Genomic DNA, 27,141 nt, shown 5'->3' on the forward strand with positions numbered 1-27,141 from the left:
GTGCCATTCCAATAATTCCTTTGTGGAGATTCGTCTTTTTTGTGTTAGAATGTATTTCGCCTGTTCTTGTGTCTAGAGCAATTGAACATAATAACAATTAAATGAATTACGGAAAGTTCATATGAACATGGTTCAAAAATCGTTCATTAGAGAGATATACACTCCTGGAAATTGAAATAAGAACACAGTGACTTCATTTTACCAGGAAGGGGAAACTTTATTGACACATTCCTGGGGTCAGATACATCACATGATCACACTGACAGAACCACAGGCACACAGACACAGGCAACAGAGCATGCACAATGTCGGCACTAGTACAGTGTATATCCACCTTTCGCAGCAATGCAGGCTGCTATTCTCCCATGGAGACGATCGTAGAGATGCTGGATGTAGTCCTGTGGAACGGCTTGCCATGCCATTTCCACCTGGCGCCTCAGTTGGACCAGCGTTCGTGCTGGACGTGCAGACCGCGTGAGACGACGCTTCATCCAGTCCCAAACATGCTCAATGGGGGACAGATCCGGAGATCTTGCTGGTCAGGGTAGTTGACTTACACCTTCTAGAGCACGTTGGGTGGCACGGGATACATGCGGACGTGCATTGTCCTTTTGGAACAGCAAGTTCCCTTGCCGGTCTAGGAATGGTAGAACGATGGGTTCGATGACGGTTTGGATGTACCGTGCACTATTCAGTGTCCCCTCGATTATCACCAGAGGTGTACAGCCAGTGTAGGAGATCGCTCCCCACACCATGATGCCGGGTGTCGGCCTTGTGTGCCTCGGTCGTATGCAGTCCTGATTGTGGCGCTCACCTGCACGGCGCCAAACACGCATACGACCATCATTGGCACCAAGGCAGAAGCGACTCTCATCGCTGAAGACGACACGTCTCCATTCGTCCCTCCATTCATGCCTGTCGCGACACCACTGGAGGCGGGCTGCACGACATTGGGGCGTGAGCGGAAGACGGCCTAACGGTATGCGGGACCGTAGCCCAGCTTCATGGAGACGGTTGCGAATGGTCCTCGCCGATACCCCAGGAGCAACAGTGTCGCTAATTTGCTGTGAAGTGGCGGTGCGGTCCCCTACGGCACTGCGTAGGATCCTACGGTCTTGGCATGCATCCGTGCGTCGCTGCGGTCCGGTCCCAGGTCGACGGGCACGTGCACCTTCCGCCGACCACTGGCGACAACATCGATGTACTGTGGAGACCTCACGCCCCACGTGTTGAACAATTCGGCGGTACGTCCACCCGGCCTCCCGCATGCCAACTATACGCCCTCGCTCAAAGTCCGTCAACTGCACATACGGTTCACGTCCACGCTGTCGCGGCATGCTACCAATGTTAAAGACTGCGATGGAGCTCCGTATGCCACGGCAAACTGGCTGACACTGACGGCGGCGGTGCACAAATGCTGCGCAGCTAGCGCTATTCGACGGCCAACACCGCGGTTCCTGGTGTGTCCGCTGTGCCGTGCGTGTGATCATTGCTTGTACAGCCCTCTCGCAGTGTCCGGAGCATGTATGGTGGGTCTGACACACCGGTGTCAATGTGTTCTTTTTTCCATTTCCAGGAGTGTAATTTGAAAGCTAACTGAAAACTTTTCTCGTTAATATTCCCTTCTATTCAGTAGAAGAATTTCTATTATGATAATGAGTAAAAGGGAATGGGTAGAAATTAATAGCTCACATCCGAATACTAAAGAAAAGGCACTGGCAAATGGTTAGCACGTAGCAATATTTACGAAGTAATTTGTGGTGTGAATTTAAAAATATTCGTTCCACATCATTGTGATTTATCATGCAAATAATCCATGGTCAAACGCAAGGATGGCTGACATAGTGTTTACTGCATCTAGGATTGTAAAACAGCTAAGATCCTTAGACGCCAGGAACTCATCTAACCCAGAGGGTATCCCCGTAAGATTATATATTGACTATGCTACAAATATAGCACCATTTTTATCCATCACCTATCAGAGATCATTCGAATAGCGGAAAGTTACACGGGGCTGGAATAGGGCCCAGGTAATAGCAATCTATAATAACGGTAGCAAATCTGATGCACATAATTACCGGCCAATTTCACTGACATCGATTTAGTGTAGAATCATGGAACATATTGTGTGTTCAGATATAATGACCTTTCTAGACTCTGAGAAACTCATCTACAGAAACCAGCACGGTTTTAGGAAGCAGCGGTCATCCAAGACACAGTTGGCCCTCTTTGTGCATGATATACAACAGGCTCTAGATACCGGCTCCCAGGTTGATGCCATATTTGTCGACTTTCGAAAGGTGTTCGACTCAGTTCCGCACTGCCGTTTGCTCCAAAATGTGCGCGCTTACGGTGTATCCGATGACATATGGGGTTGGATAGAAAGTTTTCTAACAGACAGAGAGCAGTATGTTGTCCTGAATGGAGTGACTTCAACAGAAACAAGCGTAACTTCAGGTGTGCCCCAGGCCAGCGTAATAGATCCGCTGATCTTTACGATTTACATAAAACATCTGGTTGGTAGAATTGACAGCGGAATTAGACTGTTTGTCAATGGTACTGTAGTCTATAGGAAAGTAGTATCACACGGAAGTTGTGATCAAATCAATGAGGATTTGCAGAAAATAAATAGGTGGTGTAATGTCTCGCAGTTATCCCTCAATATTAGTAACTGTAATCTAACTGCGTATAACAAGATGAAAGTCCCCATTAATGTACGAGTACAAAATAAATGCCCAGTCTTTGGAAACCGTAACATTTGTCAAGTATCTTGGTGTGACTATTCGAAATGATCTCAAATTGAATGATCAGATTACACAAGTGACAGGCAAGGCGAACTCTAGCTTGCGGTTTATTGCTAGAATCCTGAAGCAACGCAGTCCTTCAACAAAGGAAATTGCTTACAATACGTTAGTTCATCCAGTCTTATTGTTCGTCTGTATGGGACCCTTACCAGTCGGGTCTCATTCAAGAGATTGAGAAGGTCCAAGGAAGAGCAGCAAGATTCGTGACTGGTGTATTTAGCCATCGCGATATCGTTACAAATCTCATAGACAGTTTGAAATGGGATACACTTGCAGATAGACGACGCACTAAACGGAAGGGGCTGCTCACTAAATTCCGAAATCAGATCTTCGCTGAGAATGCAGAGCATAGATTATTACCACAAACTTTCAAATCGCACAATGGTCTCCATTCAAAGATAAGGGAAATTAGAGCTCGTACTGAGGCGTTCAGACAGTCGTTTTTCCCTCGTGCGATCCGCGAGTGGAACAGAGGGGGGGAATATGACTTTGGTGCGAATTGTGCCCTCCGCCACTCGTCCCTTGGTAGCCAGCGAAGTATATATGTAGATATAGATCAAAGTAACTAACTAACAGAATGGCGATCCCTGTAGTGTCTCCTGGTGGGGTAATCCACCTCCGATGTGCATTTTTACTCAAGTTCTAGTTTACAGTTTGCAATGGGATCTCTTTCTTTTTGCCTTACAGTCGTCTGTTCTGTTTCAGAGTGATTTTCATCACAGTACATCCCACCGATGTATTCCGTGTCTGACAGATCTGCCGTACATACACGGCCTAGAGGATGGGAAGGCGGGCACAGTAGGTCAACTTTATTCCGAAGGTTATCCTGGGAGGCAGTTACCTTGTGGAAGAACGTTCACGTGCGTCCACGAACGCTTCCAAGACACAGACTCATTTGAGAAGGGAGTGGCAGATGGTGGAACACCACGCAATGTGCGAACGCCAGAGTTTGGGAAACGGTTCTTGGTTACCTAGTTCAGGAGAAATGCGAGAACGGAAGCTTGCAAAGTAAAGAGATAAATATGCGGAGGATGCTGAACCTTGGAAATATGATTGGTATAGGTCGATTTGAGAAGCGAAGATTTTCAATTACTGTTATTGCTACACTGTTTGACTGTGCGCAATGTATGGTGTGTTTGAAGAAAACAGAGTTTTTGTAGGCTTTTTCTGTATTGGTTTGGGTTAGTTAGTTTCATTGTTCAAACGTGTTTAAGTAAAGTTATTAGGCACATGGCTTAAACTCATAAGGTACTTAACCGATCCTTTACCATCCCAGAAATTAATCTCATGGCAGAATCATTTTTTAAGTGAGAAGTGTTGTTTGTAAGATGATCGTAATAGTCTGACAATTTGATACATTATTCCACATACAGTTTAAAAAGTTAATTTCCTTTCAATAACTTAACACGTTTAAATTGTCAACCATCTTCCCACGAGTTTTATTTACTATTTGTGTGTGTCGCCGTATTGCACTTTGCGAAACAGAGTGACTGAGACTGCAGCATAATCTACGTAGAATATCCACCCGTCCTTTTATATCACTGACCCCTTTCTTTCCTTCAGCTGATTCGTTGCTGTGCTGAATTTCTTATGTTCATCTCTTCGAGAAGTACTGAGTTTCCGATGCCACAGATCAGGCATGAAAATTTGTTACCGTCAATTTTACATTACACTCAAGACGATAAGATCATTCATGGTTAGGTGTTGGTTTCAAAATTATAATAAGGTTTAGTTACGTTACTTATGCAGACAGTTTTATTCTTACTGTGCAGTGTTACATTTACGTGCGAATTATTTAATGTTCGGAAGTTTATTAGGTCATTTACCGCACGTAAATTCGTAGAGCATTTTAGTACAAATATTTTGTTTATTTATTCTTTCAAAGTTCGACTGGTAACTTGTTACAGGATTTTTATCCTGTTACTTTTGTGTGCTGGAATTGCAAGTCATGTATTATGACGTCACACGCTAGAGCACTGTCCACTGCACTGCGTAACACACAACTACAGGGGATCGTTTCCTTGGCTTACAGTTTTTGGTTTTGTACTTGTAATGCAAATGCATTTATAAAGCTTTAGATAGTTTTGGTGACACTTAGTACCATACAGCTTTTTGTAATTAAACCTCTTCCATTGTTCAGGACAACACCCACACAAAGAATTAAAAACAGGAAAGCTTTCCATGTTCAGTTGTAAAAAAATAAACATTTTTCTGTGTTCAGAGAAGTTATAATCATCCATGAGCATCTCGAAGGCCCCTATTCATTTCCACAACGGCTTGTCAGACATGTTGCTTTACTTACTCGATGATGTATCTCCAGACGTTACAAAACAAACGTCGGTTTACTCGATAGTGCTCCACCTCACTTTACGGTTGTTGTTCGCCAGTATCTCGATAACCAGTTCGCGAACAGAGGGATTGGTCCAGAGGGTCACATAGCATTACATGCCCGATTTCAGTCCAATGGATTTTTTTTCCTATGGGGACATCTAAAATCCATGGTGTAGTCAACTCTTGTACTCAGTGTCAATTGCTGACGGCCATATCGAAAATGAATTTGAAAATGGATTTAAGTAAATACGGAAAACACTAGGATTTTCCCCACAATGTACGGATATGTACGAAACGGGATTCAATACATGGAGGCAGTAGGTGGCAATCTTTTTCAATTTATATGACTTTCATAAACGTACGCTTTTTGTACTATGAGTAATAAATTCAGTCATACATGCAAATGGCGTTGGTAAATCTATCATTTTTAGTAAATCATTCCACACCTCTCTAACGAAGGATTTTCGTATACAGGGTGGTCCATTGATAGCAACCGGGCCAAATACCTCACGAAATAAGCGTCGAACGAAAAAACTACACTCCTGGAAATGGAAAAAAGAACACATTGACACCGGTGTGTCAGGCCCACCATACTTGCTCCGGACACTGCGAGAGGGCTGTACAAGCAATGATCACACGCACGGCACAGAGGACACACCAGGAACCGCGGTGTTGGCCGTCGAATGGCGCTAGCTGCGCAGCATTTGTGCACCGACACCGTCAGTGTCAGCCAGTTTGCCGTGGCATACGGAGCTCCATCGCAGTCTTTAACACTGGTAGCATGCCGCGACAGCGTGGACGTGAACCGTATGTGCAGTTGACGGACTTTGAGCGAGGGCGTATAGTGGGCATGCGGGACGCCGGGTGGACGTACCGCCGAATTGCTCAACACGTGGGGCGTGAGGTCTCCACAGTATATCGATGTTGTCGCCAGTGGTCGGCGGAAGGTGCACGTGCCCGTCGACCTGGGACGGGACGTCAGCGACGCACGGATGCACGCCAAGACCGTAGGATCATACGCAGTGCCGTAGGGGACCGCACCGCCACTTCCCAGCAAATTAGGGACACTGTTGCTCCTGGGGTATCGGCGAGGACCATTCGCAACCGTCTCCATGAAGCTGGGCTACGGTCCCGCACCCCGTTAGGCCGTCTTCCGCTCACGCCCCAACATCGTGCAGCCCGCCTCCAGTGGTGTCGCGACAGGCGTGAATGGAGGGACGAATGGAGACGTGTCGTCTTCAGCGATGAGAGTCGCTTCTGCCTTGGTGCCAATGATGGTCGTATGCGTGTTTGGCGCCGTGCAGATGAGCGCCACAATCAGGACTGCATACGACCGAGGCACACAGGGCCAACACCCGGCATCATGGTGTGGGGAGCGATCTCCTGCACTGGCCGTACACCTCTGGTGATCGTCGAGGGGACACTGAATAGTGCACGGTACATCCAAACCGTCATCGAACCCATCGTTCTACCATTCCTAGACCGGCAAGGGAACTTGCTGTTCCAACAGGACAATGCACGTCCGCATGTATCCCATGCCACCCAACGTGCTCTAGAAGGTGTAAGTCAACTATCCTGGCCAGCAAGATTTCTGGATCTGTCCCCCATTGAGCATGTTTGGGACTGGATGAAGCGTCGTCTCACGCGGTCTGCACGTTCAGCACGAACGCTGGTCCAACTGAGGCGCCAGGTGGAAATGGCATGGCAAGCCGTTCCACAGGACTACATCCAGCATCTCTACGATCGTCTCCATGGGAGAATAGCAGCCTGCATAGCTGCGAAAGATGTATATACACTGTACTAGTGCCGACATTGTGCATGCTCTGTTGCCTGTGTCTATGTGCCTGTGGTTCTGTCAGTGTGATCATGTGATGTATCTGACCCCAGGAAAGTGTCAATAAAGTTTCCCCTTCCTGGGACAATGAATTCACGGTGTTCTTATTTCAATTTCCAGGAGTGTACAAACAACGAAACTTGTCTAGCTTGAAGGGACAAACCAGATGGCGCTATGGTTGGCCCGCTGGATGGCGGTACCATAGGTCAAACGGACATAAATTGCGTCTTTTTTAAATAGGGACCCCCATTTTTATTACATATTCGTGTAATACGTAAAGAAATATGAATGTTTTAGTTGGACTATTTTTTTCGCTTTGTAATAGATGGTGCTCTAATAGTCACAAACGCATAAGTACGTGGTATAACGTAACATTCCTCCACTGCGGACAGTATTTGCTTCGTGATACAATACCCGTGTTAAAATGGACCGTTTACCATTTGCGTAAAAGGTCGGTATCGTGTTGATGTATGGCTATTGTGATCAAAATGCCCAACGAGCGTGTCCTATGTATGCTGCTCGGTATCCTGGACGACATCATCCAAGTGTCCGGTCCGTTCGCCGGATAGATACGTTATTTAAGGAAACAGGATGTGTTCAGCCACACGTGAAACGTCAACCACGACCTGCAACAAATTATGATGGCCAAGTAGGTGTTTTAGCTGCTGTGGCGGCTAATCATTGAATCAGCAGCAGATAAATTGCTCGAGATTCGGGAATCTCAAAAACGTCGGTGTTGAGAATGCTACGTCAACATCGATTGCACCCGTACCATATTTCTGTGCTCCAGGAAATGCATGGCGACGACTTGCAACGTCGTGTACAGTTGTGCCACTGGGCTTAAGGTAAATTACGGGACGATGACAGAATTTTTGCACGCGTTCTATTTAGCGATGAAGCGTCATTCACCAACAGCTGTAACGTAAACCAGCATAATACGCACTACTGGGCAACGGAAAATCTGCTATGGCTGTCACAAGTGGAGCATCAGCGACCTTGGCGGGTTAATATATGGTTCGGCATTATGGGGGAGGATAATTGGCCCCCATTTTATCGATGGAAATCTAAGTGGTGCAATGTATGCTAATTTACTACGGAATGTTCTACCGATGTTACTACAAGATGTTTCACTGCATGACAGAATGGCGATGTACTTCCAACAGGATGGATGTCCGGCACATAGCTCGCATGCTGTTGAAGCGCTAGTGAACAGCATATTTCATGAGAGGTGGGTCGGTCGTCGAAGCACTATACCATGGCCGGCACGTTCACCGAATCCGACGTTCCCCGATTTCTTTCTATGGAGTAAGTTGAAGGATATTTGCTATCGTGATCCACCAACACCTGAAAACATGCATCAGCGCATTGTCAATGCATGTGCGAACATTACGGAAGGCGAACTACTCGCTGTTGAGAGCAATGTCGTTACGCGTATTGCCAAATGCCTTGAGGTTGACGGACCGCATTTTGAGCATTTATTGCATTAATGTGGTATTTACAGGTAATCACGCTGTAACAACAAGCGTTCTCAGGAATGATAAGTTCACAAAAATACAAGTAGCACATTGGAACAACCGAAATAAAATGTTCAAACGTTTCCACATTCTGTGTTTTAATTTAAAAAACCTACCAGTTATCAAATGTTCATGTAAAATTGTGAGCCATATGTGACTATTACAGGGCCATCTATCACAACGCGAAGAAAGTGTTCCAACTAAAATATTCATATTCCTTTACGTACTACAAGAATATATAATAAAAATGGGGGTTCCTATTTTAAAAAACGCAGTTGATATTCGTTTGACCTATGGCAGCGCCATCTAGCGGGCCAACCATAGCGCCATCTGGTTTCCCCCTTCAAGCTCGACACGTTTCGATCTTTGTAGTTTTTTAGTTTGAGGCTTATTTCGTGAGATATTTGGCCCGGACATGATCAATGTATATATACATACGAACACTTTCTAATGTTTTAATTTCACGAATAATTTCCTAAAGGTGACACGTTTTATACACCCCAAACACCACAGAATCCACTGTCTGAGATGTGTATCGTGGGTATGAGCAACGCATTTCCCAGAACACAGAGCGCGGGGGCAACTAAACCACCATCGGAGAGTTATTAACGTTTAACGTAAAAGAAACTTCAGTACCGCATACAATACCAAAATATTTAAGTGTTTCATTGATGTTGCACAGTTATATTTTACAGTTCTATTCAATAGTTTTGTAACGGGTGATTTTGGTATCGCCCAGACATCACGACGCCACATCATAATCGGAAATAGCGAATCAACACCACAGACGTTAGCGAGGTCACGCTGCACTCTACAGCCGAACAACCTGAACCACTGGTTGCTCTAACCCGCCCCTACTCCACAAGGGTTATATAAGATTGCATTTCATGGGCTTTTATTTAAATGGTCATTTTAGCATATAAAGTTGCCACCCTTTCATCATAAGACTTTTCTTAGAAGTTAAAATCAAGTTGCTCCTTCGGTGGCAAGGTTAATATTTTAACTGTAAGTGTTTTGTAAAATTTCCATCCCTCCTATAGGGAGTGCATAGTTCGTGTGCTTCTGTAAATTGTTAGAACCCTTAGTTTAAAGTTATCTGGTGTGTTGCAGATTTGCACCAGTGTAGTCTTTCAGAGGCTGTTGTTGAGCGGTCGTATCTACGGCCGTGTCAAAAGGGAGCGGTAAGGTTCTCTGCCCGAAAGCTCATACAGTCAAAACTTGTATCCTTCTGCCTCTGAATAAATTGTAGCTTGATATTTAGAGGATGCTTACTGAGTGTAATATTAAATCTGTTTCTTTAAAAAATACTTTTAGGCACTATTAAAGTGAATAAAATCCCCATTTGTTAAAAGGAATTTGGTTATAATTTCATCAGTTACTCCCTGGCAACTACTTCCATGCTTACATAGTGTGATTAAATGTGTTTATGTTCTTGATGTATCGCTAGTAAATAAAATAAATTCTTAGGAATATTCTTTGAAAATAAATCACGGTTCATGAAGGATCCTGTCATTCGAGTATGTGCAGCATGCAGTTACGGACTTCTTCATGCAGCGGGGCAAGGAGTTTTACCAAAAGTGTACCTTCAACCTTGTACAAGGATGGGATGGCTACCTCAGTCTTCAAGTCATCTTTGCCTTACTAGCATACTGTTTGTAGAATGTACGGCTTTCGAAAGGAAACTGTTTAATTGGCCTTTATATTTTGGCAATCAATAATTAAGTGCTATACTGTACCACAAAATTTACGGAGGATATAAAATAATCAGAAGGTGAGAGGACATTTCTCTTATTCATATGGTCTAATAAGAAAAGAAAATACAGCTAAATATCTTCTGATTACCTTGATTAAAGGCGAGAGCTGGCATGTAGATAACAATTGGAATCCACGTTATCTGCAACAGAAAATAATGTTTTTTATGTTGATATTTCGTGTTTAGATTAACTCTAAAAGTAGTATGACAACGCATGTGGAGCACCTAAGATATTTTAGCGATTGTGAAATCTGCTTATCACCTGAGGAACCTGCTGACAAAGCTACAAGAGTTTTACAAAGGAGAAGGACATATTTAGTGGCACCATAATTTTAGTCACAATCTCCTGTAATCTTGCAGCCTCTTACTGCAGGAAGCGGAGGCTTATAAGTGTGATGTGTGTTGTCAGCAAAACGGGTTTCTTTCCTCATAAGTTATTGAACTCACTTATGTGAAACTGGTTTTTGAGTAGTAGATTCCAAATATTACAAATATTTCTTTATTTTTAACCACTTTGACCTCTAGAATGAAACTCCCAAATTAATTAATAAAGTATACAACTTATCAATAGCATATAATACTGTCAAACACATGCGATATTTTGTAAATTTTGGGTGTACGTTTCATTTATGTACTGAATTATCTCAAATATGAATTGGATTGTCTGACATATTCAAGGCAACTATTCAATATGTCGTCAAATTTGTCTTCCTAGGATATTTTGAGAGCTGGGCGATATGTTTCCACCATGAAATTGGTACGTCGGATGAAATGACACAAGTCGAAGAATAGCAATGATCAGCATTAGGTAAGCAATAATGTAAGAAGCTTCCTGCAGTGTTTACAAGAGTAACGAAGACGTACTGGCAGAGGGACACATCGAGTTTAGAGGTTGACTGTGAGATGAATTCGGATGTAAGAGTGTATATTTTAATTCTAGGTTTCCAAGTCTGGTTTGGATACAATTTTAATGTGCCACGAATTCACAGTTCGCTATGTATGACGTAGAGGAATATTAATTTTTTCTCAATTCAACTAGTGTTTGTAAGTAACCACATTAAAAACAATATCAGTTGGACCTGGTGACTAGACGTAGATGGAGAAACATCTGGCAGAACATAAAGGAAACCGAGATCTCGTTGTTAACCGTAATGTAATACTCTCATCACTTCTGTTCTGCCAGTTCCTCTATCCTGTTTTTCAAACATTACATTAGCTTTGGAAGCTCCTGAGAATAACAGGCTTCAGATACAGGATCCAGATAAATTAGTGCAATAATCTGTAAAAAGAGTCAACAACAACCTTTTCGGACGCCGACGCGTAGGAATAGAGTCAGCAAGGTTGTGGAAGGAACCAACAGAGATGTAGATCCATGTTGACTGCATTACCATCTACATCTACATCTACATCCATACTCCGCAAGCCACCTGACGGTGCGTGGCTGGGGTACCTTGAGTACCTCTATCGGTACTCCCTTCTATTCCAGTCTCGTACTGTTCGTGGAAAGAAGGATTGTCGGTATGCCTCTGTATGGGCTTTAATCTCTCTGATTTTATCCTCATGGACGCTTCGCGAGATATACGTAGGAGGGAGCAATATACTGCTTGACTCTTCGGTGAAGGTATGTTCTCGAAACTTTAACAAAAGCCCGTACCGAGCTACTGAGCGTCTCTCCTGCAGAGTCTTCCACTGGAGTTTATCTATCATCTCCGTAACGCTTTCGCGATTACTAAATGATCCTGTAACGAAGCGCGCTGCTCTCCGTTTGATCTTCTCTATCTCTTCTATCAACCCTATCCAGTACGTATCCCACACTGTTGAGCAGTATTCAAGCAGTGGGCGAACAAGCGTACTGTAACCTACTTCCTTTGTTTTCGGATTGCATTTCCTTAGGATTCTTCCAATAAATCTCAGTCTGGCATCTGCTTTACTGACGATCAACTTTATATGATCGTTCCATTTTAAATCACTCCTAATGCGTACTCCCAGATAATTTATGGAATTAACTGCTTGCAGCTGCTGACCTGCCATTTTGTAGCTAAATGATAAGGGATCTATCTTTCTGTGTATTCTCAGCACATTACACTTGTCTACATTGAGATTCAATTGCCATTCCCTGCACCATGCGTCAATTCGCAGCAGATCCTCCTGCAGTTCAGTACAATTTTCCATTGTTACAACCTCTCGATACACCACAGCATCATCTGCAAAAAGCCTCAGTGAACTTCCGATGTCATCCACAAGGTCATTTATGTATATTGTGAACAGCAACGGTCCTATGACAATCCCCTGCAGCACACCTGAAATCACTTTTACTTCGGAAGACTTTTCTCAATTGAGAATGACATGCCCAGCTGCGCTAGGTTTCTCATTTGAGGCTCCATGGCGCTAGTATCCCTGTCGAGGGGGTCCCGCAGATTCTCAATTTGGATTAAATCTGAAGAGGTTGCTGGCTAGGGGAGTATGGTAGACTCATCCTGGTGCTCTTGAAACAACACACATACACTGCGAGCTACATTGTAATGCTTGTAGATTCTATTGTGTCGAGAAAAAACGAACTGTATGTAAGGAAAGACATGGTCCGAGGATAGATGCGTACTTGTGCTGAACCATTGTGACACGAAAACACTAATGAACTGTAGTCAGCATGGCGCATGAATCAGGTGCCTGTTGCGGAGGTCCACGGTCGTTAAGGAGACACTGTTGCTATACCCTTGGTCCATTTGGGCCATCAGCTGCTCAGAAAATACGCCTCTATTGACCAATACTTTTTCTCAGTTATCGTTCACTCTTGTGATATATGGTCTACGCGGCTTCGGCGGAAGCTTTCGATACCCGAATTAAGCCATGCATGGTACATTTTAACCTCGAACGTGCGCGAACAGTTTGCAAACATAGCCGTTCCGGAAATGATTCACAGTTGGTCCGAAATCCACTGATCATGCCTTGTCGGACGTCAGGTAAATGTCTGCTTCCGCATTACGACAACAACTGCACTGGTCTCCGAGTCCCTCGGCACGCGTTATGTATCTTCTGCTTCTATTGTTGCCACCTGCTATCTGTGAGTGGTTATTGCACATAGGTGGCGGTCACAATAATGTGTGGTGGACTGTGTACATCATACTGGAACGAACACATACGTGGTAACACACAAAGAGCACAAATGGAGGGAAAAATAACGGACAGGCTTGTCCTACTTACGATGCCAACTATGAAGAGGAACGAACCCAGCAGCCGGGCACTCTTCCCGAACCTCATCTCCAGGTACTGTAATAGAAGAATTATTAAATTAATAAATAAGTTAAATCTGGAAAAGATGGACAAGTAAATAAAATATAATATATTTGCACATATAAAAAACTAGAGACAAGAATACTCAAAGAAACAAGTTAAAATCTATTACAATACAAAATTGCCGGTATCTTAGGTGGTAATGTATCACCATAGCTGGAAGCAGCACTCATTAGCTTTTTTAAAAATACTTCGTGTGTACGTCAACAAAACTCAAAAATCATGCCTGCCACCAATTTCTGACATTTTTCATTGCCGGAGCTATTGAAAAACTGAAACAGTCTCCGATCGATCATCCTCCCTTCTCATGCACAAAAGGAAGAAAACGTCCTGAAATTTGTATTCAGGACTACGGTTTTAAAAAACCAAACGTTCGTTTTGTAACGATCTGTATATGCGTACAAGGCACAGGGCAGTTGTAAATAAACTTTATCTTCCTGAGCTAGAAACTTTTTGCTGTGAGAATACACAGCTTTACAGGAATGATGTTTAGTCTTGAGCTGCAGGATTTTCGTTGTTTGTGGTGTTAGTGTCATCACTTGCCGTTAGTCGCCGCTGCTGGCACGGCGACATAGGATTGAAACACCAGCATAAGTGTGCGCAATTGCAGACACTTAACACTTTTATGTCTGGACAAGGTCAGCTGTTTGGTCAAAACAACACGCATAGTGCTCCTTCTATTCGCGAGTATTGAGTATTGAGTATATACATGATATCTAGCGAACCATGGATGAAGGGTATCAGACGGATTCCTTGACTTCCGGAAAGCGTTTAACTCGGTGCCCCACTGCAGACGCCTAACTGAGGAACGAGCATATGTGATTGGATGCCAAATATGTGAGTGGCTCGAAGACTTCTTAAGTAATAGAACCCAGTACGTTGTCCTCTATGGTAAGTGTTCAACAGAGGTGAGGGTATAATCTGGATTGCCCCAGGGAAGTTTGGTAGGTCCGCGGCTGTTTTCTATCCACATAAATGATATTTTGGATAGGGTGGATAGCAATGTGCGACTGTTGAGTGACTGTAGGAGGTTATTAGATGACTTGGACAGGATTTGTGATTGGTGTAAAGAATGGCAGCTAACTCTAAATATAGAGAAATGTAAATTAATGCAGATGAATAGGAAAAAGAATCTCGTAATGTCTGAATACTCCATTAGTAGTGTAGCGCTTGACACAGTGAATCACTACTGAGGAAATTTAGAAAACTAGCATTTGAGAGGCTGACTGCAGTACAATTTTACTGCCGCCAACTTATATTTCGCGGCAAGACCACAAAGATAAGATAAGAGAGATTAGGCCTCGGACAGGCAGTCATTTTTCCCTAGTTCTGTTTCGGAGTGGAACAGGTAGAGAAGATGCTAGTTGTGGTACGAGGTACCCTCCGCCACGCACCGTATGATGGATGGCAGAGTATGTATGTGGATGTAGATGTAGATTAAAACAATACGGAGAGGTCCTCTCTCCGCACCTGAGTTGGAGAACACGATTCCCAAGTTCTAATTATCTGGCGATTTGGGAATTGCTCATGGAAGAGGCCGACTTCCAACTGTGCCACAAATTGCTGAAGAAGTTACTGTTCCCGTGACTGAAAAACCTAGAAACATTGTGCAATCTTGAAGTAAGGCACGGGCAGTGTCGCGACAGCTTAATATTCCATAGTCCATCATTCGAAAAGTGCTACAAAAAATTGTGAAATGGTACCTTAAGTGCGGTTCCAGGCTGCTGTGAATGCAGATGGAGGTCATACTGAGCAACGTTTGTAACCAGGAACGTAAAAATAGCGCTAAATTAACTAAGAGAACGGTGTGCTATGGAAATTAAAATATATTTCTTTCAATGGCTTATTGTTTATTTCTGCTCCGGGTGTCTTTACAAATGCTTCCACAAAAATCCATTGTCGTACGATTTTTTCATGGGGGCCCCCTCTAGTACCGAAGGTTTAATTAGTTCCAACCAACCTGCATCCATGTGATGGTAACAGAGAGCATGCTGTGAAGAAATAACTTAAGACGACTAAGTGTGCCCCTGCCTCGGTTTCCTACCGAAGATGTGTTACGTACTTAGCCGACCGCGGTGGCTGAGCCGTTCTAGGCGCTTCAGTCCGGAACCCCGCGACTGCTACGGTCGGAGGTTCGAATCCTGACTCGGGCATGGATGTGTGTGATGTCCCTAGGTTAGGTAGGTTTAAGTAGTTCTAAGTTCTAGGGGACTGATGATCTCAGATGTTAAGTCCCATAGTACTCAGAGCCATTTGAGCCATTCCCTCATGGTAGTTCTTTCCTTTATTCCTTTTAATTTTCCATCTTTGATTCTGAGGCATTGAATGCCTAAGAGCAAAAAGTAATCCTGGCGTTCTACACTTCTATTATTTCATGTATAAACATTCCACGAGTACGTTATGACGCACTTGAATTTAGAAATCAGAAGGATTTTATGTTCTTGCTGGAAAGACGGCAGCTGAAACTAGTGAACTGCAACTATATATATGCAAATTCACATTTAAGTCAATTCGCTTAAAAAAAAAAAAACTGAAATTGAAGTCTACATTCAGTTTACATTTTATGTGTTCTTGTTGGACGATAGTCAACTGAAATAATAGCACTGAAAATCAGAATTGTATGTGTCCTCGCATATTTCAAAATATAAACATCTAGAAACACATGAAAGAGAAATCTAACGAGTTATTCATTGTTAAAATTAGTGATGGAGCACCGAACTGTCATATTCAATAAGTTATTCTGGCAAATTAATGGTCTGGACACCTTGAATCAATAAATCTAATAAATGTTTGGCAGGCGACAAGCTAAGATCAATAAAAGGACGACAAAGTTATTTAAGACTAGGAAAGAGCGAAAATGTTTGAAAGCATGAAGAAATATTGGACAGCCTGAAAAGTAAAAGACCCTCTATATGATACAAATTATAATAATACTTGTATAACCACTGTATTATTGAACTGAGTTATTAAATTATTATTAAACTGGAGCGTATTATCGGCTACAGCAATTTGTATAAACCTTTGTATAATTGACTACAGCAGTACAATGAAGGCCATAAAATAAATAACGGTAATAATAATAATAACAATGATAGTAAAATGGCAGCCAGTTGCTTTTATAAAAATTGGTATTGGATTGGTGTGTTACGGTAATCTACCTTTCTTCTTAAATAGGTAGAAATAAACTGATTACAAATTTAATTACTGAACGGCCTCGCATTATGCAGAGGTAAGTACTGTATCCAATATTTGATTGCGGTCAAGAGAGAGAGACAGAGAGAGAGAGAGAGAGATTTCCTCTGTGGTATGAAAAGTAGGATACGCCAGTGTTTTTGTTCATAAGTATGTACAGCCTCTTTCTACTACTATACTTCCAATGCAGGTCTTCACTAGTTTAAAATTTACGAATCTTTGATCAGAAATGGTTTGTGATGCGTTGAATTCTGTAACTGCAATTTCATGTTAATGTTGACGCCCAAATTTGTTTACAAAATTGATTTGTGACCTTAATAGATAGATATTAAATTTTACACTGTTATAAGACCCTTACTATGAGACACTTATTTGCCAAAATTTTGATATACCCTTTTTCTTAAATCGGGGATAATGAATCGTTTTCGATTATTTGCAGCGAAAAATTTGCTCTCTTAACTGTTGGCAGCCCACAGACATTTAATACTAATGCAGTAGCAGTGAAATACGGAATTGTTTTCTCCAGACCATTTTCCACAAATCACGTCTGATCCTTTTCGATTTCTCTGTCTAAATAGATTGAGAGCACGAGGGAAGACGTTTTAATGGAGCAAGTGTGTTGTAGGAAGAGATGAGAATTGGCGAATGTTTGACGCAGGGTGAAGAAATGACGTAACAAACATTCACAGAGGCGCTTCCAGACGGTGAGGGCGCTACATACCTCGTACGTGGAGGTGATTTTAAGGCCGTGGAACACAGGAAGGTACGCGAAGCCTATGAAGAGAGGCGCTGTGAAGATGGACACGTTCATGAAGACGTACTGCGTGCCTCGAAGGTAGAGCTCCGTAGGCGTGCCGAGAAGCGTGATGCCCGAGATGAAGCTGTCAATACAGAACAAAGGTAACGCAAAAGCCAGAGACAGACCAAGTACACAAATTGTGTAGAATAGTTTCCTGTAGTTTCCATTGAAAACAGATTTAGGTGCTATTAAGTAAATTACAGAATTTGTTTTAATGACTTTCATGGAAAGTTTTCTTAAGAACGAGCAAAATCTTTCTTATATGTAGTTTTTTCATACGGTAATATAAACTCTCATAGATGGTGGGAGAGAAGAGAAAATTATTGAGATAAGGAACCTGGATACGAGTGAATCGAAATTTACGTCAAGACCTACAAATCGTTATACAATACAGAGTACAACGGGTATAAGTACAAATATCTTTATATGCTCTTTCTTAATACATACACACAGCAGTGTGCAGGTTGCTTATCCTCTGCGTCGAACAGTCTTCCCACAAACGTATTACAAACTTTACGACCTGGTGTTTTCTGCACAGACTTAACTACACCAGGAAGTACACTGCGCCTGTTAGTGTAGACTAAGAGTTTTGCGTCCACACGTCCCCACATCAACACCTCACCCTGGGGAAAATAAGCAATTATGCCTTATGCTTGCGACAAGTAGTTGGAGGTTTTCCCGAAGTGAATCTACGAGTATTACATCTGCATCTACATCTACATTCATACTCTGCAACCCACCTGACGATGTGTGGCGGAGGGTACCCTGAGTACCTCTATCGGTACTCCCTTCTATTCCAGTCTTGTATTGATCGTGGAAAGAAGGATTGTCGGTATGCTTCGTGTGGGCTCTAATCTCTCTGATTTTATCCTCATGGTCTCTTCGCGAGATATGCGTAGGAGAGAGCAATATACTGCTTGATTCTTCGGTGAAGGTATGTTCTCGAAACTTCAACACAAGTCCGTACCGAGCTACTGAGCGTCTCTCCTGCAGAGTCTTCCACTGGAGTTTATCTATAATCTCCGTAACGGTTTCGCGATTACTAAATGATCCTGTAACGAAGCGCGCTGCTTTCCGTTGGATCTTCTCTATCTCTTCTATCAACCCTATCTGGTACGGATCCCACAGTATTCAAGCAGAGGGGGAACAAGCGTACTGTAACCTACTTCCTTTGTTTTCGGATTGCATTTCCTTAGGATTCTTCCAATGAATCTCAGTCTGGCATCTGCTTTACCGACGATCAGCTTTATATGATCATTCCATTTTAAATCACTCCTAATGCGTACTCCCAGATAATTTATGGAATTAATTGCTTGCAGCTGCTGACCTGCTATTTTGTAGCTAAATGATAAGGGATCTTTCTTTCTATGTATTCGCAGCACATTACACTTGTCTACATTGAGATTCAATTGCCATTCCCTGCACCATGCGTCAATTCGCTGCAGATCCTCCTGCATTTCAGTACAATTTTCCATTGTTACAACCTCTTGATACACCACAGCATTATCTGCAAAAAGCATCAGTGAACTTCCGATGTCATCCATCAGGTCATTTATGTATATGGTGAATAGCAACGCTCCTATGACACTCCCCTGCGGCACACCTGAAATCACTCTTACTTCAGAAGACTTCTCTCCATTGAGAATGACATGCTGCGATCTGTTATCTAGGAACTCCTCAATCCAATCGCCCAATTGATCTGATAGTCCGTATGCTCTTACTTTGTTCATTAAACGACTGTGGTGAACTGAATCGAACGCCTTGCGAAAGTCAAGAAACACGGCATTTACCTGTGAACCCGTGTCAATGGCCCTCTGAGTCTCGTGGATGAAGAGAGCGAGCTGGGTTTCACACGACCGTCTTTTTCGAAACCCATTCTGATTCCTACAGCGTAGATTTCTAGTCTCCAGAAAAGTCATTATACTCGAACATAATACGTGTTCCAAAATTCTACAACTGATCGACGTTAGAGATATAGGTTTATAGTTCTGCACATCTGTTCGACGTCCCTTCTTGAAAACGGGAATGACCTGTGCCCTTTTCCAATCCTTTGGGACGCTTCGCTCTTCTAGAGACCTACGGTACACCGTTGCAAGAAGGGGGGCAAGTTCCTTCCCGTACTCTGTGTAAAATCGAACTGGTATCCCTTCAGGTCCTGCGGCCTTTCCTCTTCTGAGCGATTTTAAATGTTTCTCTATCCCTCTGTCGTCTATTTCGATATCTACCATTTTGTCATCTGTGCGACAATCTAGAGAAGGAACTACAGTGCAGTCTTCCTCTGTGAAACAGCTTTGGAAGGAGACATTTAGTATTTCGGCATTTAGTCTATCATCCTCTGTGTCAGTACCATTTTGGTCACAGAGTGTCTGGAAATTTTGTTTTGATCCACTTACCGCTTTGACATAAGATCAAAATTTCTTTTGATTTTCTGCCAAGTCAGTACATAGAAATTTACTTTCGAATTCATTGAACGCCTCTCGCATAGCCCTCCTCACACTACATTTCGCTTCGCGTAATTTTTGTTTGTCTGCAAGGCTTTGGCTATGTTTATGTTTGCTGTGAAGTTCCCTTTGCTTCCGCAGCACTTTTCTAACTCGGTTGTTGTACCACGGTGGCTCTTTTCCATCTCTTACGATCTTGCTTTTCACATACTCATCTAACGCATATTGTACGATAGTTTTGAACTTTGTCCACTGATCCTCAACACTATCTTTATTTGATACAAAACTTTTGGGTTGAACCATCAAGTACTCTGAAATCTGCTTTTTGTCACTATTGCTAAACAGAAAAATCTTCCTACCTTTTTTAATATTTCTATTTACGGCTGAAATCATCGATGCAGTAACCGTTTTGTGATCGCTGATTGCCTGTTCTGCATTAACTGACTCAAATACTTCTGTTTGTCACCAGAAGGTCTAATATGTTATCGCCTCGAGTCGGTTCTCTATTTACGTGCTCAAGGTAGTTTTCAGATAAAGCACTTTAAAAAAATTTCACTGGAGTCTTTTTCCCTGCCACCCGTTATGAACGTTTGAGTTTCCCAGTCTATATCCGGCAAATTAAAATCTCCACCCAGAACTATAACATGGTAGGGAAATGTACTCGAAATATTTTCCAAATTATTCTTCAGGTGCTCAGCACCAACAGCTGCTAAGCCCGGGGGCCTATAGAGACATCCAATTACCATGTCTTAGCCTGCTTTAACCGTGACCTTCACCCAAATCATTTCACATTACGGATCTCCGTGAATTTCCTTCGATATTATTGCACTTCTTATCGCTATAAACACGCCTCCCCCTTCACTGTCCAGCCTGTCTCTGTGGTATACATTCAAATCTGAGTTCAGGATTTCATTACTGTTTTCGTCTGGTTTCAGCCAACTTTCTGTCCCTAGTACTATATGGGCGTTGTGACCGTTTATTAATGAGAGCAGTTCTGGGACCTTTCTATAGACGCTCCTGCAGTTTACTATTAGCACATTAATATTGTCATTCCCTGTTGCATTTTCCGTACTCCTACCTTGCTGCGTCTCAGGAGGCGTCTTGTCGGGCCTAGGGAGGGAATTCTCTAACATAAAAAAACCCTGGTGCACTCCACACGTACTCCGGTACCCTTGTAGCCTCTTCCGGCATGTAGTGCACGCCTGACCTATTCAGGGGGAACCTACATTTCTCAACCCGATAGCGGAGGTCGAGAAATTAGCACCCCTGCTCTCCGCAGAATCGTCTGAGCCTCTGGTTTAAGCCTTCCACTCGGCTCCAAACCAGAGGACCGCGATCGGTTCTGGGAACGATACTACAAATAGTTAGCTCTGATTCCACCCCGCGAGCGAGGCTTTCCGCCTTCACCAACTCTGCCAACCGCCTGTACGAACTGAGGATGGCCTCTGAACCCAGACGGCAGGAGTCATTGGTGCCGACATGAGCAACAATTTGCAGTGGGTGCACCCAGTGCCTTCTATCGCCGCCGGTAGGGCGTCCTCCACTTCTCGCATGAGACCCCCCGGCAAGCAGACAGAGTGAACACTGGCCTTCTTCCCCGACCTTTTCGCTATTTCCCTGAGGGGCTCCATCACCCGCCTAACGTTGGAGCTCCAAATAACTAATAAACCTCTCCCCCCGTGTGCCTGCTCGGACCTTGCTGAAGGAGCAGTCACACGTCCACCCACAGGCAGAGCGGGCGATGTCACACGACCAGCCTCCACATTTACCCTCCGCCTCGTGCGCCGCGAACGCCGCTGAACCCGCCACTACCCTTGGGGAGAGGGGGGCCCAACCGCGCCCGGTACCCGCGAAGATGTCTCGAGAGCAGGGACAGTGGATGAAGCATGTAACACCTGGGGTGTACCTTGCGACGCACCAGACTCCACATTGCCGCTACACTCCGAGGCAGCAGCCTGAAGATGGCTGTCCGCGGCCATCAACATGCTCAGCTGTTCGCGAAGAGTGGCCAGCTCCTCCTGCGTCTGTACACAGCAGTCACACATACTATCCATCCTAAGGAATCAATTTACTGAAGAGACTTAACAACTTTTAACTAGACTGCTAATACACTAAAGGTGGCTGATTATTGACTAAACTGGGATTGCTAGCCACTTCTTGTAGAAAACAATGAAAATAGCACGACCTGTCTCTGGACTGTATTCGAAACGAACACTAGCACTACTGGCACTGTGGCTGACTAAAGGGACTCTCTCTGACTGTATTCAAAACAAACACGAAATCTATGGAACACTATTAATAGCACTCGACAATTAAAGCTTCCTAAAAGCAAAAACACACGGAAGAAGAAGTGGCAAGTAAGAAAAATACTGTTAATACTTAAATTAAGGTAGCTCGCTGCACAGCAGATGTGTAGCAGACGGCGGTTACTTGTGTGTTCCCAGAAATACTCTTTTCATCATATGCATAATGTTTCGACGACCGAACCATCTGCCTCCTACAGATGCTGCGAGTTTTGCTGTATGTGTACGCGCTGCCTGCGATCCAATCAGACTGATGACTGTTGTTCGCTATTTATACCTGAGTTTGATTCCCGACACCTACTATGCCCTTTGATTCTTTATTGTTTTTCGGAGCCCGAGCAGATATTCTGTGAAACTCAAATTTGCGTTCATGGAATATAAGAGCGAGCTCTCAAAAAGAAAAGAGTATCAAAGGGCGCAGAGGGTGTCAGGAATCTAAGTCCACAGCAAGCTTTGTGAATTTCTTTCAAGAATGAGAATCCTTTGTTACCGAACATGGTTTTCTGGAGGGTTATATTTTTCATCCTGACGTCCACTATCCTCTTTGATGGTTCTTTTTTTTTTCGGAGCACGCATAGATATTACGTCGATTATCAAATAGGAATGACCTAAAACAAAATTTGACAACCTACTCAAAACACAGAACTGTTAGAGCACTGGTAAAATTTGCTCAAAACACAGAACTGTTTGAGCAGTGGTAAAATTTGCTGTTCTGAAGAGCGCGTTGTATAAAGGAGTCCCCTTCCGTCTGCCTGTGGCGCCGCTATGGCAATCGCAGCTTTGGTGAGTCCCTCTGTTGGGAAAGAGGAAAAGTTGCCTGTTCACGTGCACTTAAGGGACGCTATGAGCTCGGTGGTCGAGCAGTCTGAGTCAGTCAGTCGGTCAGTCGGAGTGAGGTTAGGTCAGTCTCGCGTCACCAGTTGCTGGTGTGTCTCCCGTTTGCATTTGCGCGGGAGTTACTGCCTGTCTGTCGTCGGAGTGCTAGCATGTCTGTCGTTTGGATCAAACTTTAAGGCCACAACTGAGAGTCTTGCCACTCCACCAGTAACTGAACTCAGTTAGTGGTCGCCGGGTCGGGGCTGAGTTCCTGCATCTGAGTCTGTGCGTTAGGCCGCCAGTCTGCTCGAGTTGCTAGGGCAAAGGTCATTGGCGGTTGGATCGGTCGGTTGGTCGTTCGCGCACTGAGACACTATATGACTTGTCCGCCTTGAGCGTCGGCGCATGAGTGGTCCCCACGTGAGTCCTGTGGGCAGCACCATATAGAAAGGGATAGTGGCTTCGCGGTTCACACAAGAGCGACATTAGCTGGCCTGGACGAGCTGCGACGCCGTGAGACGGAAGATCGGCGCGCCTTCCTGCGTCCGTTGAAGAGGCTGGCAGCGGACGGTTCGGGAGAGCGATTTGGGGGTGCTGCGGCAGGTTTTCGCCAAAAACTGCAATTTATTAGAAGTTAAGTGGTTGGAGATATGTTGTTTCATTTATTGTTTAAATTCTACTTGTTTTATTGGTGAGGTCACAAGCCGCTTTGTTTTGGGGTAATCCCACCATTCTTCTACGTTTGCCCACCCGCGGGAAGGTAGTTATTTGTGAATTGGGTGTTCCGTTTTTCCCTTGTAGACTTGGAGAGGTTTAGAGAAATCTGCGGTTAGGGTTGTTTAGTAAACTCCCCCACCCACCCTTGTCAATCTGCCATACGTTAAAAGCTGTCTCTGTCATGTTTGTCGAATTCGGTATTAACGAATTTCTTGCTTAAAGGCTGAATTCTTGAAATATGTTTTTATCTTGCCTATCATCTTGCGAGGTGGTATATGTGTAATGTAGAGCATGTTGTACATTTTATATAAGTCTGCATTTTATGGGTTTCATTTACACAGTCATTTTACGTTATGAGGTTGCCACCCATTCATCGTAAGAGTCCTTTAAAAAAAACAATAACTAAATTGCACTTTCGGTGACAAATAATTTGAGTGTTGTACCATTTCCATCTTTCTTACGGGGTGCATAGTTTACGTGTTTGTGTGCATTGTTAAAAAAATTTTGTTTAAAGTAATCTGGTGTGTTGCATATTTGTACCAGTGTACTCTTTCAGAGGTTGTTGTGAGAGGTCATGACTACGGCCGTGTTGAAAGGGAGCAGGCAAGCTTCTCAGCCCGAATGCTCAAACTGTTAATATTATTCTTTCTGCTACTAAATAAAATAGTAACTTAATATTTCGAGAGTGCTTTTCTGCTTAAAATTTTAAATCTATTTTTGAAAAGGCTTTTAGGAATAAAATTCACATTTGTTAAAAGAAATTTCATTTTCCATCAGATGCTTCCTGGCAACTACTTTCAAGCTCACCTAGTGTGATTAAATTTCTTAATATTCTTGATGAATCGCTAGTAAATAAAGAAAATAAAAAAAATTGAAAGTAACTTCACGGTTCACTGTTATTTAATATCAAGACAGGCTAAGAAGAAGAAAAGCTGTTAAATACTAAATGAAAAATCAGACACTATTTAATTTGAAGAATATAGCAGTTTCATTAGCTTGTTTGTTACTGAAAATTTGGGACGACCATATTGTAAACCCAGAAATAAATTATGCTGCCAAGTCGGCAGTGTTCTTTTCTTTTCTTTGCTTCTGTGACGAATTTTCCATCAGTGTAGGCTGTTTGGAATTGACAGTGCAAAGATTACGGACAGGTGTTCAGTTCTGCTTCCTCAAGCACGCTCTTTTCTCAGCTCAAATTCCTGGGATTCAACGTGATCAAAATACCCTTTATCGCAAATTCACTCACTTGCATTTATTTCCAGCAACCTTTCTTACTGTCCGTGACACATTCTTGAAGGTCCTTGTCAGAAAATCTGGACGTTGCGTTTCATATATCATAAACTTATTTGTTACCAGTTGGTGGTGGCAGATTCGACCGCCATGAACATTTAGTTTGCACACTACTTCATTGCCAAGGCGCTCAGCAGTTTCAGTCATTGTGAGCGTACTACTAAACTGGCACCCAAGCCACTTGCTCCATACAAGGATCTGCCTTTCTAGTAGTAAAAGTGGTGGCAGACCATCCTGCAGTTTTTGTGACTTACACCACTTGGAGGCTAAACACCCCCCCCCCCCCCCCTCATGTGTGAATTATCTTTTTAAAAATAATTCTAGTATAGATTTGTTATGGGTGAATAATGCAATGATATTTTGCTCTTTTGTGCATTATTAATCAGTATTAAGGGTGGGTTTTGCGTTTGTTCATCGCATCGCAGAGCAATGCGATAGTTTTCAGCACCGATGGCTCCTTCCGCGAGTATCCGTGTTGCACTGATTGGGTAGGACGCCTATGCGTAAGCTCCTGGAGTTACAGGGTGTCCTAAAAGACTTTCCCTGATTACATAAATTGATAACTCAGGCTAGAAGTAAGATACAAATATGAAACTTGTGTAGAATTGTTTACAACTATCAAAGTTTTTTTTTCTCTTTTAGGTTCACAGTACATAAGTAGTGGACGCGGTGCAGTGCCCAAGAAGCCATATTATCCAGTCAAGAGAAGGCACAGTGTACCTTGTGGTACCACGAGACAGGATCACGAACCACAGTGCAGAGACTCTTCCGGACAACATTTGGAAGGAATCCACCTGATGCCAAGAGCATTAAAGCCTAGTATGAGAAGTTCAAGAACACAGGATCGGTTGCTGACCTTTCGAGGTCTGGTCAACCAAGAACTTCAGCAGACGGGATGGAAGCTGTAAGGCAATCTTTTCTGCGAAGTCTGAAGAAATCGGTGAGCAGGGCCTCACGTGAATTACAGGTGCCAAAAACCTCTCTCCATCACTTTTTACACAAACGTTTATTCTTTCGTGCATGCAACGTGCAAATCGTTCAGGCCTTGTTGCCCAATGACAGTACACGTCGATATGACTTTGCGGTCGAAATGCTATCACGTATTGAGGACTATGATGGTTATCTCAGACGAATTGACTTTTCCGATGAAGCGATCTTTTTTGTCAGTGAAGTAGTGAATTGCCATAATGTGCGTGTTTAGGGTTCACAACCCCCTGGCGAGGTCATGGAGTGCACCAGAGGCAGTCCAAAGGTGAATGTTTGGTGCGCGATATTGCACGATCGAATTATCGGGCCATTCTTCTTTGCTGAGGCTACCATCACATCTGCAGTGTATCTGGACATGTTGCAACTGTATGCCGTTCCCCAGCTGCTTCAGTATCACCCCGACGTCTTGTTTCAGCAAGACGGTGCACCGCCTCATTGGGGTTTGGGCGTCCGTGCCTACCTCGATATGACCTTCCCTGGGCGAAGGATTTGTCGTGACGGACCAACGGTTTGGCCTCCACGCTCTTCTGACATAACCACATTAGACTTCTTTTTTTGGGGTTATGTCAAGGACGAGGTCTGCCGAACACTTGCACCAGATCTTGAAACCCTGCGGCAACGGATAACCACAGTTGTTGAATCGATCCCTCCAGTGATGTTGGCTAATGTGTGGACGGAAACTGAATGTCGCCCTTGATGTACTACGTGCCACCAAGAGTGCTCATGTGGAAGTTTACTGATGTGTGAAAAATCTTTGATGGTTTGTAAACAATTACACACCAGTTTCATATTTGTATCTTACTTCTAGCCCGAGTTAGCAATTTATGTAATCAGGGAAAGATTTTTCGGACTCCCTGTATTATTCGTTGTTGCGAACATCATGGCCTGGTGGCCACCACTTCACTTTCGCTTGGCGCCAAGTGCTCTTAGAGGGCCCCACAGACGAGTGAAGGAACGCATAGATCTGTTGCGTGGGCAAACGATCGCTTGGTAGATGGCACGTATATGGGCAAACCGCAGTGATAGGTCGCTGACCGCCGATGCAACTAAAGGCTGGCTGGATGTTAGC

At 43.6% G+C, this 27,141-nt stretch overlaps 1 protein-coding gene across 2 annotated transcripts in view; it reads right to left on the reverse strand.

The window, feature by feature from the left end:
• The window catches only part of LOC126284566 (sodium-coupled monocarboxylate transporter 1-like), a 420,449-nt gene that overhangs the window by 357,544 nt on the left and 35,764 nt on the right, over positions 1-27,141 (reverse strand). For both annotated transcript variants that reach the window (XM_049983578.1, XM_049983579.1), the window contains exons 3-5: positions 17,441-17,600; positions 13,438-13,503; positions 10,326-10,377 (exon numbers count right to left, since the gene is read on the reverse strand). In XM_049983578.1, the coding sequence (XP_049839535.1) occupies positions 10,326-10,377; positions 13,438-13,503; positions 17,441-17,600 (278 nt within the window). The remainder of the gene's footprint in view (positions 1-10,325; positions 10,378-13,437; positions 13,504-17,440; positions 17,601-27,141) is intronic.

The sequence above is a fragment of the Schistocerca gregaria genome, chromosome 8 (assembly GCF_023897955.1).
Source record: "Schistocerca gregaria isolate iqSchGreg1 chromosome 8, iqSchGreg1.2, whole genome shotgun sequence".
Lineage (NCBI taxonomy): Eukaryota > Metazoa > Arthropoda > Insecta > Orthoptera > Acrididae > Schistocerca > Schistocerca gregaria.